The sequence below is a fragment of the Tachyglossus aculeatus genome, chromosome 16, assembly GCF_015852505.1.
Source record: "Tachyglossus aculeatus isolate mTacAcu1 chromosome 16, mTacAcu1.pri, whole genome shotgun sequence".
Classification (NCBI taxonomy): domain Eukaryota; kingdom Metazoa; phylum Chordata; class Mammalia; order Monotremata; family Tachyglossidae; genus Tachyglossus; species Tachyglossus aculeatus.
The window spans coordinates 27,337,630-27,354,359 of NC_052081.1; the positions used below are offsets into that span (position 1 = coordinate 27,337,630).

The 16,730-nt window shown below is 43.8% G+C and overlaps 1 protein-coding gene across 1 annotated transcript; it reads right to left on the bottom strand.

Moving 5' to 3' along the window:
• Nucleotides 1-912: 912 nt before the first annotated feature.
• On the bottom strand, nt 913-13,995 carry KCNK18 (potassium two pore domain channel subfamily K member 18). The gene is made up of 5 exons (XM_038758611.1): nt 13,800-13,995; nt 12,544-12,779; nt 11,853-11,867; nt 8,763-8,898; nt 913-1,691 (listed from the first exon to the last, which is right to left on the bottom strand). Exons 1-5 carry the CDS (start codon nt 13,993-13,995, stop codon nt 913-915), a joined length of 1,362 nt encoding a protein of 453 aa, XP_038614539.1.
• Between the last annotated feature and the right edge of the window lie 2,735 nt (nt 13,996-16,730).

Sequence of the window (16,730 nt, forward strand, 5' to 3'; positions counted from 1 at the left end):
ATTTGTTAAGCTCTTATTATGTGCCAGGCACTGTTCTAAGTTCTGGGGTAGATACAAGCTCATCAGGTTGGACATAGCCATGTCCCACATGGGACTCACAATCTTAACCCCCATTTTACAGATGAGGAAACTGAGGCATAAAGAAGTGAAGTGACTTCACCAAGGCCACATAACAGACAAGTGGCAGAGCCAGGATTAGAACAAAGGTCCTTCTGACTCCCAGGCCTGTGGTCTAACCACTAGGTCATGCTGCATTCTCCTAGTAAGCACTTTTTTAAATGGCATTTATTAAGCACTTACTATGTGCAAAGCACTGTTCTAAGCGCTGGGGAGGATACAAGGTGATCAGGTTGTCCCATGGGGGGCTCATTACTCCCTGTTAGACTGTGAGCCCGAAGTGAGGAAGGCAATGTGTCCAATCTGCTCATCTTGTACCTACCGTAGTATCTAGCACAGTGCTTAGTATATAGTTTGTGCTTAACAAATACCCCAATTATTATATAATAGGAGGCAGAGGGACAGAAACTACTGGTAACTACAAATGTATGTCCAAAAAAACATAAAAGTGGAATAAATAAACCTGTATCTGACATTAGTCTATGACTGATACAACCAGGTGTGTTGGAAATTATATCTGTTTTCCACTATGAACTGAAAAATAAATTGTACATTAGGCAGTGGTGAGATTTTTCTCCCTACAAAACTTGTACTCTAGGGGCAAATATCCAAGTTTTAGTTAGACCATTTGCAGCCCATAAAGTTACAAGCGTGCAGCTCTGGGGCAGTCATTAGCTTTCAATGGTTTGGTGTATCAAGATAAAGTCATGTAAACATACAGCTCATATCCTACCAAAACCAACTTGGGAAAGTGAAATACCCATTAGTATTTCAGACAGGTATGATTTTCACTTTTCAAAAGGGTGAGAATTTTTTCCCTTTTATAACAAATGACATGGTCTTTCTATAAAAATTGACCAGTCGGTCCTGGAGCAGTTTAAAAACAATGAACACAATTTCCATCCCGATGACAATGTATATTGAGAAAAACATGAAGAAATTTGGATGCTGCAGAACGACATCCCCAAACCCAATCGTGGTCAGTGTCACAAAGCAAAAGTAAAAAGCTTCCTCAAAATTCAGTTCTGTTTCCCAAATGGGCAGAATTGCAGCCGCACAAGAGATATAAGCAAAAACGATGAGAACAATTAGTATGATGGGAATGTCTAGTTTTTCCATTTCTCTTCCAATGTCATCAGTGTTTCCTATCGTGGGAAATACCAGGTTTCCAGTATCCAGCTCAGGACACGAATTACATCTTTCTGTAGCTCTGAATGGGAGTTGCAGTGTGCTTTGCTGCTGCCTTGCCTCCAATGGTTCGTCTTGGCACTGAAGAGAATGCCTTCTTCCAGAAATTGGAAATGCTGGTTCTTCTGAGACGCTTCTCGATTTACTCATAGCTATAAAAAGTGAGTCTTGATCAGGCCTCAACTGTCTTCCTTTCATACAAGAAAATCTGGACCACAATTTTAGGAAGTGAAATTTCCTGAATTTATTATAAGTCATGGAAAGGATGGATGCTAGGGTGTCTCCGACGTCGGACAAGACCAAGAACATTAAAGGTATTCCAAAAAGGGCGTAAAACATACAGAGGTATTTTCCAAGGCGTGTTATGGGGTATATGTGGCCGTAACCTAAGAATGAAAAGAAGAATTTGTGTGAAAGACAGCTTGGACTATATTCTTACTCCTCAGAATGACAATTCATGGGTAAATCTTAGAAATACTAGCCTTTCGAAGCAATGTGGCCTAGTGGAAAGAGCATAGGACCAAGAGCCAGAACACCTGGGTTCTAATCCCAGCTCTGTCACTTGCCTGTTGTGTAACCTTGGGCAAGTCACTGAACTGCTCTGTCTCATTTTCCTCACACATAAAATGGGATTAAATATCCGTTCTTCCTTCCCTTTCGATTGAGAGTCAGGAGGCCTGGGTTCTAATTCCAATTCTACCACTGGCCTGCTGGTTCACTTTGACCAAGTTACTTATCCTCTGGGCTCACATTTTTTTTTTTTCATCTTTAAAACAGGGATAGTATCCCTTCTCTCTCTACTTCTTAGATTGTGTGCCCCATGCGGGACAGGGACTATGTTCGATCTGATTATCTTATCTGCCCCAGCCCTTGTAGAGTGCTTGGAGCAAAAAGTGCTTAATAAAAATCTTTATGATAGTGATGATAAGACTATGAGCCCACTGTTGGGTAGGGACTGTCTCTACTTGTACTTGTACTTCCCAAGCACTTAGTACAGTGCTCTGCACACAGTAAGCGCTCAATAAATACGATTGATTGATAATAATAATAATTATTATTATTGCTGTTCTTCCAAGCATCCTTTATGTCACTGAGAAGCTGCATGGCCTAGTGGAAAGAGCACAGGCCTGGGAGTAAGAGAACCTAAGTTCTAATTCCAGCTCCACCAAATGTCTGCTGTGTGACCTTAGGGAAGTCATTTAACTGCTCTGTGCCTCAATTCCTTCATCTGTAAAACGAGGATTAAGACTGTGAGACTCACATGGGACATGGACAATGTCCAATCTGATTAGCTTGTATTTATGCCCAGTGCTAAGTACTGTGCCCGGAACATAGTAAATGCTTAACAACTTCTATTTAAAAAGAAACAACAAAGCTGTTGGAGAAAGAATCCTGGGCTGATTGGATCACTGGTTTTCCCCCATACAACACTTTTTATAATCTTTTTTTAGTTGGAAGAAAATAATGAACCTGACCAGGAGTTCCTTCCAAAAATTCCTGCATCACTTCTGTCTTCCAATTCTGTTGCACTCTCCCAAACCTATGTACAAAAGGCACTCAATAAATACTATTAATTGATCTGGACCTCAAATATGGTGTTGTTTTAAACAACCTCTAGACATCTAATAAGTCACTTTTTTGTGCTACGTCTTTCAGCAAAAACAGAATGTTTTATAAGCAGGGAGGAAGCTAGGCTTAAAAACTGTGGTAAAGCAGAACACTTGGGGGAATTCATTCAGTGGTATTTATTGAACATTTACTGTGTGCAGAGCACTGTACTAAGCGCTTGGAAAGTACAATTTGGCAACAGAGACAATCCCTACCCAACAATGGGCTCACAATCTAGAAGGGGGGAGACAGACAATAAAACAAAACAAGTAGACAGGCATCAATAAATAAATAAATAGAATTAGATATATGCACATCATTAATAAAATAAATATAATAATAAATTTGTACAATTATACAGAAGTGCTGTGGGATGGCGAGAGGGGGTAGAGCAGAGGGAGGCAGTAAGGGCTATGGGGAGGAGGAGCAGAGGAAAGGGAGTGCTCAATCTGAGGCCTCCTGGAGGAGGTGAGCTTTCAGTAGGCCTTTGAAGAGAGGAAGTGTACTAGCTTGGTGGATGTGAGGAGGGAGGGCATTCCAGGCCAGAAGTAGGACGTAGTGCATTACAAGATAACCAGATTGGACACAGTCCAAATACCACATGGGAATCATATATGTCTTAATAATAGTTATAGTAATTGTTAAGCACTTATGTGCCAAGCACTGTTCTAAGCACTGGGGTAGATACAAGTTAAGCAGGTTGGACCCAGTCCCGTCCCACTTGGGGCTTACAGTATAAAAAGGAGAAAGTGGGATTTAAACCCCCCATTTTACAGATGGGGTAACTGAATCATTTATCTGCTCAAGGTCTCACTGCAGACAAGTGGAAGGGCCAGTTTTAGAACCCAGGTCCTCTGACTCCCAGACCCGTGGTCTTTCCACTAGGCCATACTGCTTTTTTGGGTTTTTAATGTTCAGTTGCTTTATTTGTACATTTTAAATTTCTCATTAATTTAATTGTATTTATTGAGCACTTATTGTATGCAGAGCACTGTTCTAAGCACTTTGGAGAGTACAATACAAAAATAAACCAACACACTCCCTGACCACAACGAACTTACAGTCCAGAGGATTTTCCCATTGGATCATAAGTTCCTTGAGGAAAGAAATCATTTATGGAGGCCCTTTGGTTCTTTAACACTAGTTTAATGCTCAGCACAGCATGTGAGTGTTGTCTGACTCCTCATCCTGAGTCTTCCTGCCACCTGTTCCCACCTTCCTCCAGCAGAACAAAGGGCCACAAATGTCCCATGATGCTTTTGATCTGAAAATAAGGTCAAATTATTTTGTACTGGGTGAGAGCCTACTTAGATTGCCTCTTCCGATTTGCCCTAAATTCCCTCTGGAGCTCCAGTCAAAGATCCAGAAATGCCTGGAAATGGTTTGTGTGGGATCCTAAGAGCTAAGAGTAAGTAATTTATTATGCATTCCATAAAAAGCCAAAGAGAAGATTGAGGCAGAGAGCAACTTTACTTTTGACATATGTAGGGTAGAGTCATACGGTAATTGGCAGAAAAAAATGTGAGGAGAGACTTAAGGAAAACTAGCTCAGTAATAAGTGCAAATGCTGTTAAATCCCTAATTAAACAACTGGACAGGATGCTTTTATCTCTGCAGTGGATTGCATCCACAGGTACAACAATATTGCTTAGCTTCCATTGACTAGTTGGTGAATGGGCCAGTAACATCCTCGTCGTCTTCCTCCTCCTCATCAACATAAGTATGAAACCCAGAATGTGTTTGAAAATTATTACCTTAAACTGTTTTGAGAAAGAAACTGGAGAGTAGATTCCCTCTTATTTTGGGACCGTGAGCCCCATGAGGGACGGGGACTGTGTCCAACCTGATTATCTTGTATTTATGCCAGAGCTTAGCACAGTGCTTGGCATAAAGTATGCACTTAAAACATTATTTATTATTACAGTCACAATATCAGACTGTAGACTCTAGAATGTATATTCTTTGTGGGCAGAGAACATGTCTATCAATTCTGTTATATTCTACTCTCCCAAGTGCTTAGTACAGTGCTCTGCTCACAGAAAGCGCTCGATAAATACCACTGGCTGACTGATCAGAGCAACGAATCCTGGCTAGTAGTCAAGACTCCAGGCAATTGACTTCTTTTTGATAAATTAATGAAACAGTGGAGCTGAGGGGCATTAGCAGAACAATTCTCATACTATATACAGAGATGATAAGTCCATGGGCCTGTAATGAAGGGAGAAATTGAAGCAGAGCAGAGAAAAATCAATTATCATGTTACTAATGGCAGGGCTGGAGTCTGTAGACTCTGGGAGATAGAGGAAATTAATGAGATGAAATTACAAATGAAAATTATTGGTTAAGGAAAATGTGAGTGGGTGGTAGAGTGGATAGAGCATGGGCTTGGGAGTCAGAAGGTCATGGGTTCTAATCCTGGCTCTGCCACTTGTCTGCTGGGTGATCTTGGAGAAGTTGCCTCATTTGTAAAATGGGGATTGAGACTATGAGCCCATTTAGGGCAGAGACTGTGTCCAACCCTATTTGCTTGTATCCAACCCAACACTTAGTAGAGTACCTGGCATATAGTGAATGCTAAACAAATATCACTATTATTATTATTGTTATTGTTATTATTTTCTCCACAAGGGAGGGTCAGTAAGAAGAGAAAGGAAATGCAAGCTAGGATGACAAGATTCTCTCTGGCCCCGCTGCACTTCTTGAAGCGGACTGATAGTCAAAGCATGTAGAAGTAATTTAATCATCAAGGTGGAGGAGAAGAACACGCCAGGGAAGGAGGAATAGTGGTGCTGAGCTCATACACTGCCTTGTTAAAAAGCTCTAAATAAGGCTGGATTAAGAATGTTTTCCAGCCCCTGTGGCAATGGGACAGGGACACAGCCCTCCTCAGATCTAATGGCTTTTGGAACAAGTTGGAGGACAGGTTTGCAGGCTATTAATCCTAACCCTAAGGAAAGGTTAAAGTTGTTAAATGTGGAAAATGTTTTTTCCAAAAATCTTATTCAATTAATTCTCCTTTCTGCTTGTCCTGTGAGGCAACATCTGAGATCTGCTGGATGCTGATTTGGACCTTTCAGCTTTTGGTTCTGTTCTCCGCTTCTGTGACCCCCTCCTACCTCACCTCCCTACTCTCCTACTACAATCCAGTCCACAGACTTCATTCCTCTAATGCTAACCTTCTCACTGTACCTCGATCTCATCTATCTCACTGCCAACCTCTCACCTACATCTTACCTCTGGCCCGGAACATTCACCCTCCTCAAAACAGATAAATTGCTCTCCCCCGCTTCAAAACCTTATTGAAGGCACATCTCTTCCAAAAAGTCTTCCCTGACTAAGCTCTCCTTTCCTCTCCTCCCACTCCCTTCTGCACTACAATTACTTGCTCCTTCATTTATCCTCCCTCCCATCCCCACAGCATGTATGTATATATCTGTAATTTGTTTATTTATACTAATGTCTGTCCCCCCGTCTTGACTGTGAGCTCATTGTGGGCAGCAATGTGTCTGTTTATTTTTATATTGTACTCTCCCAAGCACTTAATACAGTGCTTTGCATACAGTAAGCACTCAATTAATACAAAAGAATGAAATGAATGAAAAGAATGAATTCTAGTAGAGAATCTGCTGAAACCAAGTCAGTGGGAACAGCAGGCTGGAAACTTTAGGTGTGAGGTTTCAGGTGCGAAAGCAGACTGGGGACCAGAGACCCCCTGGCTTGAAGAAGTCATAGTGGAACCCAAAGGAATCAATGGGCCTTATGAAAACCAATGGAGCCTTAGAGACAATTACCGTGACTTCCTGTCCTTTCTTTACCCTGTTAACATGGCTTTCACATGAATCTGTGCCCAGGAGATATTCTGAATGTATTTCCTTGTTTTCTCTCAGTCTGGCTACGAGGGAAGTAATAGAAGGAGGTGAGAATTTCCAGGAGATGGAAGAGGACATTCTTGAAAATGTGAATAGCATCAATACAGATAACAATGACCAGATGTGCTTTAAACAAAAGCATTGGCTTTAAATAAAACAAGGTTTGCTGAGTTCTATAACACAGTGGTTATATTCTTATAGCATTCCAAGTTAAGGAAAATTGGTGTTATGGAACACAGCCTGTGTCCTACTCCATCTGCACACCCACAACCATTTTATCCCAAACCACAATGCTCTGTTTCCCTACAGATGTTTGCTGTCAGAAGAATGTTCCCTAATTCTGCCGTTATGCTCTATCCAAAAGTGTGGTGAGAAGATGTGTTCTGGCAGAATCAATTAATCAGTGGTATTTATAGAGCACTTACTGCATGCAGAGCACTATACTAAGTGCTTGGGAGAATGTGATATAACAAGACTGTGAGCCCGCTGTTGGGTAGGGACCGTCTCTATATGTTGCTAACTTGTAATTCCCAAGCACTTAGTACAGTGCTCTGCACACAGTAAGTACTCAATAAATACAATTGAATGAATGAACAGAGATGGACGTTACATTCCCTGCCCACAATGAGTTACAGTCTAGAGGGGGAGACCGACCTGAATATAAATAAATTATGGCTATGTACCTCAGTGCTGTGGGGCTGAGTGAGGAGTGAAAAAAGGGTGCATATCCTAGTGTGAGGGTGATGTGGGAGTGGGAGAAGATGAAATACCTCTTGGAAGAGATGTGTTTTTAATAAGGCTTTTAATAAGGTAGGGAGAGTGGTCATCCCTTGAACCAAGTGTATCATGAATGAAGTAGATGTCCCCTCATTTGTATCCAGAGGGCTCTATTGAGCACCAACTGTATGCAGAGCACTGTACTGGACAGTTAGGTTAGAGGAATAGAAGTAAAAGGATACTCTCTCTGACCTGAGGAGCTTACATTCTAATTGGGTAGGTCGTTTTGTTGGAACAATTTCCCTCCTATGTTAAGAGTAATTACCCCACTGTTGCTGGAACAGACTGTTGTATAGTAGAAGCAAAACATTTCAAAAATTTTCAAAAGAAACTCCCGGGAGAAGCAGTGTGGCCTAGTGGATAAAGCCCAGGCCTGGGAGTCAGAAGGACCTGCGTTCTAATCTCAACTCTGCCACTTGTCTGCTGTGACCTTGGGCAAATCACTTCACTTCTCTGTGCCTCTGTTACCTCATCTGAAAAAGGGGGATTAACACTGTGAGCTCCATGTGGGACATGGACTGTTTACAATCTGATTAGTTTGGATCTACCCCAGCCTCCCCGCCTCTAAAATATAAACTCATTGTGGACAGGGAACATTTCTACCAACTCTTATATTGTACTCTCCCAAGTGCTTAGTACAGTGCTCTGCACACAGTAAGTGCTTAGTAAATCTGATTGATTGGCACATAGTAAGGGCTTAAGAGGTAGCCATCAAAAAAATCTCCCCAGTGAATGGTGGAAATTTCAAATCTAGGGTGTTGGCATTGCTTGTAGAAGTTCACTTTGGAAGGAAGGATTCATCCTCATCTGGGTGGGATGATTTAAACATGACCTTGTGTGGGTGTGGTGGGATCGAATAGATGACCTCTTGAAATTCATTTATTCATTCAATCATATTTATTGAGCGCTTACTGTGTGCATAGCACTGTACTAAGCGCTTGGGAAGTACAAGTTGGCAACATACAGAGACAGTCCCTACCCAACAGCAGGCTCACAGTCTAGAAATCCCCTCCAGCCTTGTGGTTCAGTGACGTATTTGCCACTGGGGAACTTCCTTTCTCCCCCAAGGAAATACAGAGACCAAGACAAAGTGGATTATGTTTTCACCCCTTTATAGGGCATTTCCAATCTGGCAGATCTTGATGGGGATTTGAACTCGAGACTTAGCAGGTGGAAAGAAACACACAGAACTGCAGAACTTACCCACTGTGGTGAAAACAGTGCAGCAGAAAAACAGGGATCCCAAGAAAGACCACTCACTGGGTTTAGCAAGCCATTTTAATTTAATACCGTAGAGCTGCTCCTTGATGTCACTCTTGAATAGCTCTTTCCTCATTTCCTCTGTCTTGTTTCCTAGCACATAAATAAGAGGGTCAAAGTTGGATGCCACTCCAGCTGTTTCAGATGCTTAACTTCCTCCTCAAATCCCCTGTCCCCCCAGCCCCTCCCCATACCTCTATGCAGACAATTCCTAAATCTATATCTTCAGCCCTGATCTCTTTCTCTTTCTGCAGTTTCACATTTCCTCCTGCCTTCAAGACATCTCTACTTGGATGTCCTACCATCAGCTCAAACTTAGCATGTCTAAAACAGAACTCCTTATCTTCCCACCAAAATCCTGCCCTCCCCCTGACTTTCCCATTACTGTAGACGTAGATGTAGAACCACCATCATTCCTGTCTCACAAGCCCATAACCTTAGCATTATGCTTGACTCCTCTCTATTATTCAACTCAAGTATTCAATCTATCACTAAATCCTGACGGTTCAACCTTCACATCATCACAAAATTCCTCCCTTTCCTCTCTATCTAAATGGCTACCATGTTAATCCAAGCACTTAACCTATCCAGTCTTGATTACTGTAGCAGCCTCCTTGCTGACCTCCCTGCCTCTTGTCTCTCTCCACTCCAGTCCATACTTCACTCCGCTGCTTGGTTGATTTTTCTACAAAAAACGCTCAGTCCATGTCCCCCACTCCTCAAGACCCTCCGGTGGTTGCCCATCCACCTCTGCAACAAACAGAAACTCCTTTCCATTGACTTCAAAGCACTCAATCACCTTGCTGCCGCCTCCTACCTCACTTCACTGCTCTCCTACTACAACCCAGCCTGCACACCTTACTCCTCTAATGCTGACATACTGACTGCATCTAGATCTTGCCTGTCTCTCACTGGCCACTCAGCTACATCCTGCCTCTAGCCTGGAATGCCATTCCTTTTCACATCCAATGGACAATTACTCTCCCCTGACTTTTAAAGCCTTATTGAAGGCACATCTCCAAGAGGCCTTCCCTGACTAAGCCCTCATCTCCTCTTTTCCCACTCCCTTCTGCATCACCCTGACTTACTCCCTTTACTCACCACTACCCCCAAAGCCCCACAGCACTTATATGTCCATAATTTATTGATTTATATGAATATCTGCCTCCCGCTCTAGACTGCAAATTGTTGATTGAGTGCTTTAAAGATGATGGCAAGGAGGTTCTGTTTGATGTAGAGGTGGATGGGCAAATACTAGAGGTTCTTGAGGTGTGGGGAAACATGGGCTGAATGCTTTTGTAGAAAAATGATCCAGACAGCAGAGTGAAGTAAGGCTGCCCTTTAGAAGCAACCATCCCCAACATCTCTAGACTGATTTGCCTCCTGTTTTTCAGCAGATAATGACTGTAGCATTTGCTAAGCACTTACTATATGCCGAGTGTCTGGGTAGGTACAGTATAATCAGACCAGAAACTGTCTCTGTCCCATGTGGAGTTTACAGTCTTAGAGGGGAGGGAGAAGGGGTAGTGAATCCTCATTTTACAGATGCGGAAACTAAGACATTGAGAAGTTAAGTGGCTTTCCCAAGGACATACAGCAGACAATTGTCAGCACTGGGATTAGAATACCGGTCCTCTGACTCCCAGAACCGTGCTCAGTTCATCTCTAGACCATAAGCTTATATGGGCAGGAAATGTGTCCACGTGTTTTGTTGTATTATACCTTCCCAAGTGCTTAGTATGATGCTCTGCACATAGTAAGTGCTCAGTAAATACCATTGATTGATTCAGTTAGGCCAATCTGCTTCCTAATAAGTCTTCCAGTCAGTTGTCCCAGCCTTCCAGGAACCTCTGGGGCACAATGATGATATGTTCCCCTGCAGAAGCTTTTTTGTAGAGGAGCAGTGTGGCCTAGTAGAAAGAGCATGGGCTTGGAAGTCAGAAGACCTGGGTTCTCATCCAGGCTCCACCACCTGTCTGCTGTGGGACCTTGGGCAAGCCACTTAATTTCTCTGTGCCTCAGTTCCCTCATCTGTAAAATGAGGGTTCGATATCCTGTTCTCTCTTCTACTTTGACTGAGCCCCATGTGGGACAGAGACTGTCAGACATGATTAACTCGTATCTACCCTACAGCTTAGAACAGTGTTTGACATGTAGTAAGCACTTAAACATAATAATGATAATTATTATTTGTTCAGTCAATCAGTCACTTATTGAGCACTTACTGTGTGCACAGCACTGTACTAAGCATTTGGAAAGAACAATTCGGCAACAGAGAGACAGCCTCAAAGAAGATCTAGGAGATAGATGAAAATCACCACTTCCCTTAAGCCTAATTCTTAGAGCAATGTGGGTGGAGTCCCTGAGGAGATAGGGGGCTTGATTGACTTTGGAGAGAGTTCTAGGAGATATTAACCAGTACCTGATAATTCCCTTTACATTTGGCAGCCAAAGCTGCAGCCTGTTCTGAGCCCTGGGAATACATAAGGATCACCAAGCCTCACCCCTGCCCTTCATCTCCTCTTATTAGATCACCAAGGCTGGGTCCAGGCTTTGCTTCCAAAAGCTAGTCAACATTTTAGTGAATTGCTCCAAAGGCCAGAGGGAGGGAGGACTTCAGAATAAGGCAATTAAGACGAAAGCACCCAATGTTCTGAGTCTACTCAAGTCTTCACCCATTTCTGCTGCTGGGAGAAGGAAAAGAAGGGGTATGGAGAGACCCCAGACTTTTCCTCTGTGCCAGTGAAGAGATTTGGCCAAGAAGCATAAAAAAGCAGCTTTGAGAGAGCCGTTAATGTAAGGACCCCAGAGAGATAAATCGATGAAGGCGTTCTCAGCACCTCTTAAACTTAGTTTCCCCTGAAAATCAAAATAAGACAATAATAATAATAATAAATAATGATGGTATTTGTTAAGCACTTACTATGTGCAAAGCACTGTTCAAAGCACTGGGGAGATTACAACATGATCAGGTTGTCCCACGGGGGGCTCACAGTTTTAATCCCCATTTTACAGATGAGGTAACTGAGGCACAGAGAAGTTAAGTGACTTGCCCGAAGTCACACAGCTGACAGTTGGCGGAGCAGGGATTTGAACCCATGACCTCTGACTCCAAAGCCCGGGCTCTTTCCACTGAGCTAGGCTACTTCTCTTCCCATCCTCCATCTTTTTAATGTCCTCATCCACTTGTCAACCTCGTCATCCTGGTCGTCATTTTCATTCTCTCTCATCCTCCTCCTTGTCCTCGTCCTCCTCATCATCCTCTTTGTCATTCTCCTCATCCTCTTTCTCTGCCTCCTTCTCCATATCCTCTTCCTTTTTGTCTATCTCTTAATCCTCCTCATCCTCCTCATCTCTTTCCCCCATCTACCCACCCGTGAACTGCCCTCCCCATCCTCCTCCTTCCCCTCCTCTTTATTCTCACACCAGGTCTCTGTCAAATGTGGTTTTTATTCAATGGACAAGCACTTTTCTACAGCTGCACACATAGAACAGCACATGGAACAACAGGAGGTTTGCTCTAGACTTTTTTCCTTTTTCAACCTTATTAAAAATGAGATTGGTCCTAAAAATATAGAAAGAAATAAATGTAAATTCACAAAAAACTGTACATTATCTTAAAGCCACTAAAACACCACATTTGGTTATATAAAAAGTTAGAGAAGAAATACTTCTCTTTTGAAAGAAATTGCTTGAACATACCTTTCCAAATCTTTTCAGAGACTTTCCAAAGATCCTCCAGATACTCATCATAATCTCTGTTTTCTGAGTTTCTTTGTCCTTCAATGTATGAAAAAATTAGAGCCCCCAACATTGCATAGATTACCAAGGAGGAGATTAAGCAGATGTGAGGGAAAGCTGCCCCACACACTTTCCAGCAGCCCCTCTGGGGCGGTGGACGTCTGCCTGCTTCCATCGTCCCGCTGAGCATGGGGAGCTGGAGCGGGGTTGGAGCAGGAGCTGGAGAAGAGGGCTAGAGTGAGGTTGGACCCCTTTAGAGCCCAGGGAGAGAAAATGGCTAGCTCTGGCTGCAGCAGCCACCTGTCCAAGGGGCAGGAACGCAGTGGCCGTTCGGCTCCAGGAGAGGAGAGGTAATAGGATATAGGAGAGAAAAGAAATGACTGAACACTAATCACAGTGAAAGTCACGGTCAGTTGGCCCGGTGCCAGGCCAGCGCCTCAGATTGCTATTGATTACAGTAGCTGGTCTGCACCCAGATGACCCACCATGCAGCTAAACATCAGTGGCTTTTAAGAACCCTTTCCTCGAGCCACTTCCATCTATACTTCCCTCCAAACCAGATAGTTCAGTTTGCCCCTCAGGTGGGCAGACAAGTGGGCAAAATTGGGGGGATGCTGGATTTTGCGGAGAACCTTTAAACCAGTTTTTGACCCACCTGAGAGGAAATGAAACTCACATAAATGAGGAGCAGCATGGCAGAGCAGATACTGCATGGGCCTGGGTGTCAGAGGGAGGGCCTGGGTTCTAATCCCAGCTCCACCACTTGTCCACTGTGTGACTCAGGGCAGGTCACTTCACTTCTCTGTGCCCCAGTTCCCTCATCTGTAAAATGGGGATTAAGACTGTGAGCTCCATGTGGGACATGTGTCCAACCTGATTAGCTTGTATCTACCCCAGTGTTTAATACAGTGTCTGCCACATAGTAAGCACTTAATAAATACCCACCAAAAATGTTTGAAGTATGTACAACTGCCTGATTTTCATCACACACTGTTCTTTGGATTAATTCTCTGCTATTTACATTTAGATGAATATTAGCTTTACAAATATACCTAGTTACCTTTGTATTTACCTGTGGGTGAATTTCACCTTGAGTAAACCATTTTTAAATACAAAGGTAGCTAGGTAACTTTTCATCCTTTGTGGATGAAAAGTCTTATGCAAAATGACAGTCCAACCAGATTTGGATACAAAAATACTGAACCCTGTCTTGTTACTGTGTTTCCTACTTGTTAGTACTTGCTGCTGCTTGCTTCTGCTTCTTCGTCTTCTGATCCTCTTGAAACATTTGCATGAAAGGCATTGCTTCTTTTCCCCTCTGTTCTTGCCCAGCATTCAGCTGTGATGCTTTATCTGAGCTTTGCACCTCTTTCCTCTGTTTCCTTAGTTTTTGGCTTCCCCATTGTAGCTTCTTGGATATCTTACTGAAGTCCATCCTCCTTAAATCCACCCTGCCACCACCCAGACAAGATGGATTAAGGGGAACAGAGCCCTGATGCAGGAGAGCAGTATATTCCAGCATTTTGTTGTTCCTGATCCTCTATTGCCCTTTGCCATAGAATGGGGCCAGAAGGTGGTTGAAACTAGGCCAAGAAGCCAAATTTAGTGTGGTTCTAGCTCTCCCAATCATAAAGAAAGTTGGCTAGCCTTGTAATTCCAAATACCTTGACTTTGGTGCTGCCACATATGGACTCCTGAAAGATAATTTGATCTCCTTGATTCAGTTGTCCCCTTCCTTTACTAATCATCAAATGGTTGATTAGCCCCCAGCATTTATGCACATACCCGTAACTTATTGAATAACAAAGAATGATAATTGTGCTATTAAAGCACTTACCATGTGTCAAGCACTGTTCTGAGGCAAGGGAGGTAGAAGATAAAGAGGTCCCACATGGGCCTCACAGTCTAAATAGGAGAGAGAGCAAGTATTGAATTTCCATTTTGCAGATGAGGGAAGTGAGGCACAGAGAAGTTAAAGGTCTTGTCCAAGGTCACACAGCAGGCAAGTGGTAGGGCTGGGATTAGAACCCAGGTCCTGTGACTCTCAGGCTCATGCTCTTTTCACTCATCTACACTGCTTCTTATTTATGTTAATGTCTGTCTCAACCTTTAGACTGTAACTCACTGTGTGCAGGGAACATATCCACCAAGTCCCTTGTATTGTACTCTCCCAAGTGCTCAGTTCAATGCCATGCAGACAGGAAGTGTTCAATAAATACCATTGATTTGACTGATAATGTGTTGATTACCATGTTTCTACCCACAGTGCTCTCTCCCTGTGCTTTAGCTCTAGCCCTGTCTACCATGTTCTACCAACAAGTCACTCTCTACAGTGCTCTCTATCTTAAAGTATTATTCAGAAGAGAACACTGTGGATAGAACATGGTAGGTAATGAATTAACAAATTTGAGCCTATGGTGACAGACAACAGACACCTAGGACAAACAGAGTGTGTCATTACTATTCCAAGCGAACAGCTGTAGAAATGTAAATTTAGTGGCCCCTGACTTTCATGCTGTTGTTTTTCAGTGATCCCAATTTGGCTCAATGCTGATAGAGCTGACTAGTGGGAAATGGCACAAAAGGTGGATTTGTGGATTTGGGTAGCAAGGGCTGGATTTTTCTGCATCTAAATGTAACACCGAGCTAGCTGCATCTTCAGAATGCTGGCTTGAGTAGCATTGTCTTTGGCAGCAGGTCCTTTTCCTCAGCACCTCAGTGTCCGGATGAGAAAGAAAGAAAGTGGAGAAATCAGGGAACCATTAGTTACTCAGCAAGCTGTCCAGTCAGGGCCAGGCTAGGAGTGAGAAGCTCGGCTTAAAGCCGAGTTCCCTAAGAGCCAAAGGGGCAGAGCTGGGCAGCGAGGGTGGTTGGGGAGGGCACCTGGGTTGGAGCCTATCACCTGTAGAGAGGAAGGCTCAGAGAAGCCTCAGAGGAGAGAATTGGCTGGAGGCCAGGATCAGAGCCTTCCACGCCCAGAGCAGCAGGCCCAGGGGAGGCCATCTGTCCTGAAACAGGAGCAGAGAGGAAAATGCAGCTGCCTGGAAGGAGTGGTGCTGGGCAGAGTTGTAAGAAGAGGAGAAGAAATCCACCCCTGGGGGGCAGCGAACTCTGTCTCCTGGGACAAGTCTGGGGGCTCCAGCCCTGGGGGGCATGAGCCTGCAGGGAGGGGATTTCATGCTCCTTGATCCCAGCCTCCATCCCCTGACACCCGCCCTAGAGCAGCTGGCTGACCAATTGTCCCACCTCCATAACCATGATGACAGTGATGTTTGTTAATGGCTTACCAGGTATCAGACACTGTACTAAGCACTGGGGTAGAAACTGGATCAGCAGGTAAGACACGGTTCCTGTCTCACCTGGGCTTCAGTCTAAAGGGGAGGGAGAAGCAGCATGGCTTAGTGGGAACAGCGCTGGCCTGGGAGTCAGAAGGACCTGGGTTCTAATCCTGGCTCCTTCACATTCATCCATTCAATTGTGTTTATTGAGAGCTTACTATGTACAGAGCACTGTACTAAATGCTTGGAAAGTACAATTAAGCAATAAAGAGAGGCAATCCCTGCCAACACCAGGCTTATGTTGTGTGACCTTGGGCAAGTCACTTCACTTCTCTGGGCCTCAGTCACCTCATTTGTAAAATGGGGATAAGAGTGTGAGCCCCATGTGGAACAGGGACTGTGTCCAACCTGATTAACTTGTATCTACTCCAGCACTTAGAACCGTGCTTGGCCTATAGTATGCACTCAGCAAGTACCATAATTGCTATTGTTACTGAATCCCCATTTTACAGAAGAGGAAACTAAGGCCCAAAGTTGTAAAGTGACCTACCTGGGGTCACACCACCGGCAAGTGGCAGAGAGGAGATTAGAACTCAGGTCCCCTGTCTCCCAGGCCTGAGCTTTCTCCGCTAGGCCACACTCATCTCAGTGTAAAGAAAAAGAGCCCCTGACCTCCTATTGCTTGGGGACCATTAGAAGGCCCAGTTAAGTGAGGCCCCATTTGGGACCTAGCCACCAGGAGGAGGCCAGTCTTACTAATGAGGATATAAAATGAACCTTTGCCTGCTTCCCCTAGGGTTGGGCAGACTGGGTTGCTGGTTGAAATTCAGGTTTTCCTCAGCCAGGGGGCCCCATGAGGCTGGTCTTACTCCAGGCATGTTGGCATTAGGGA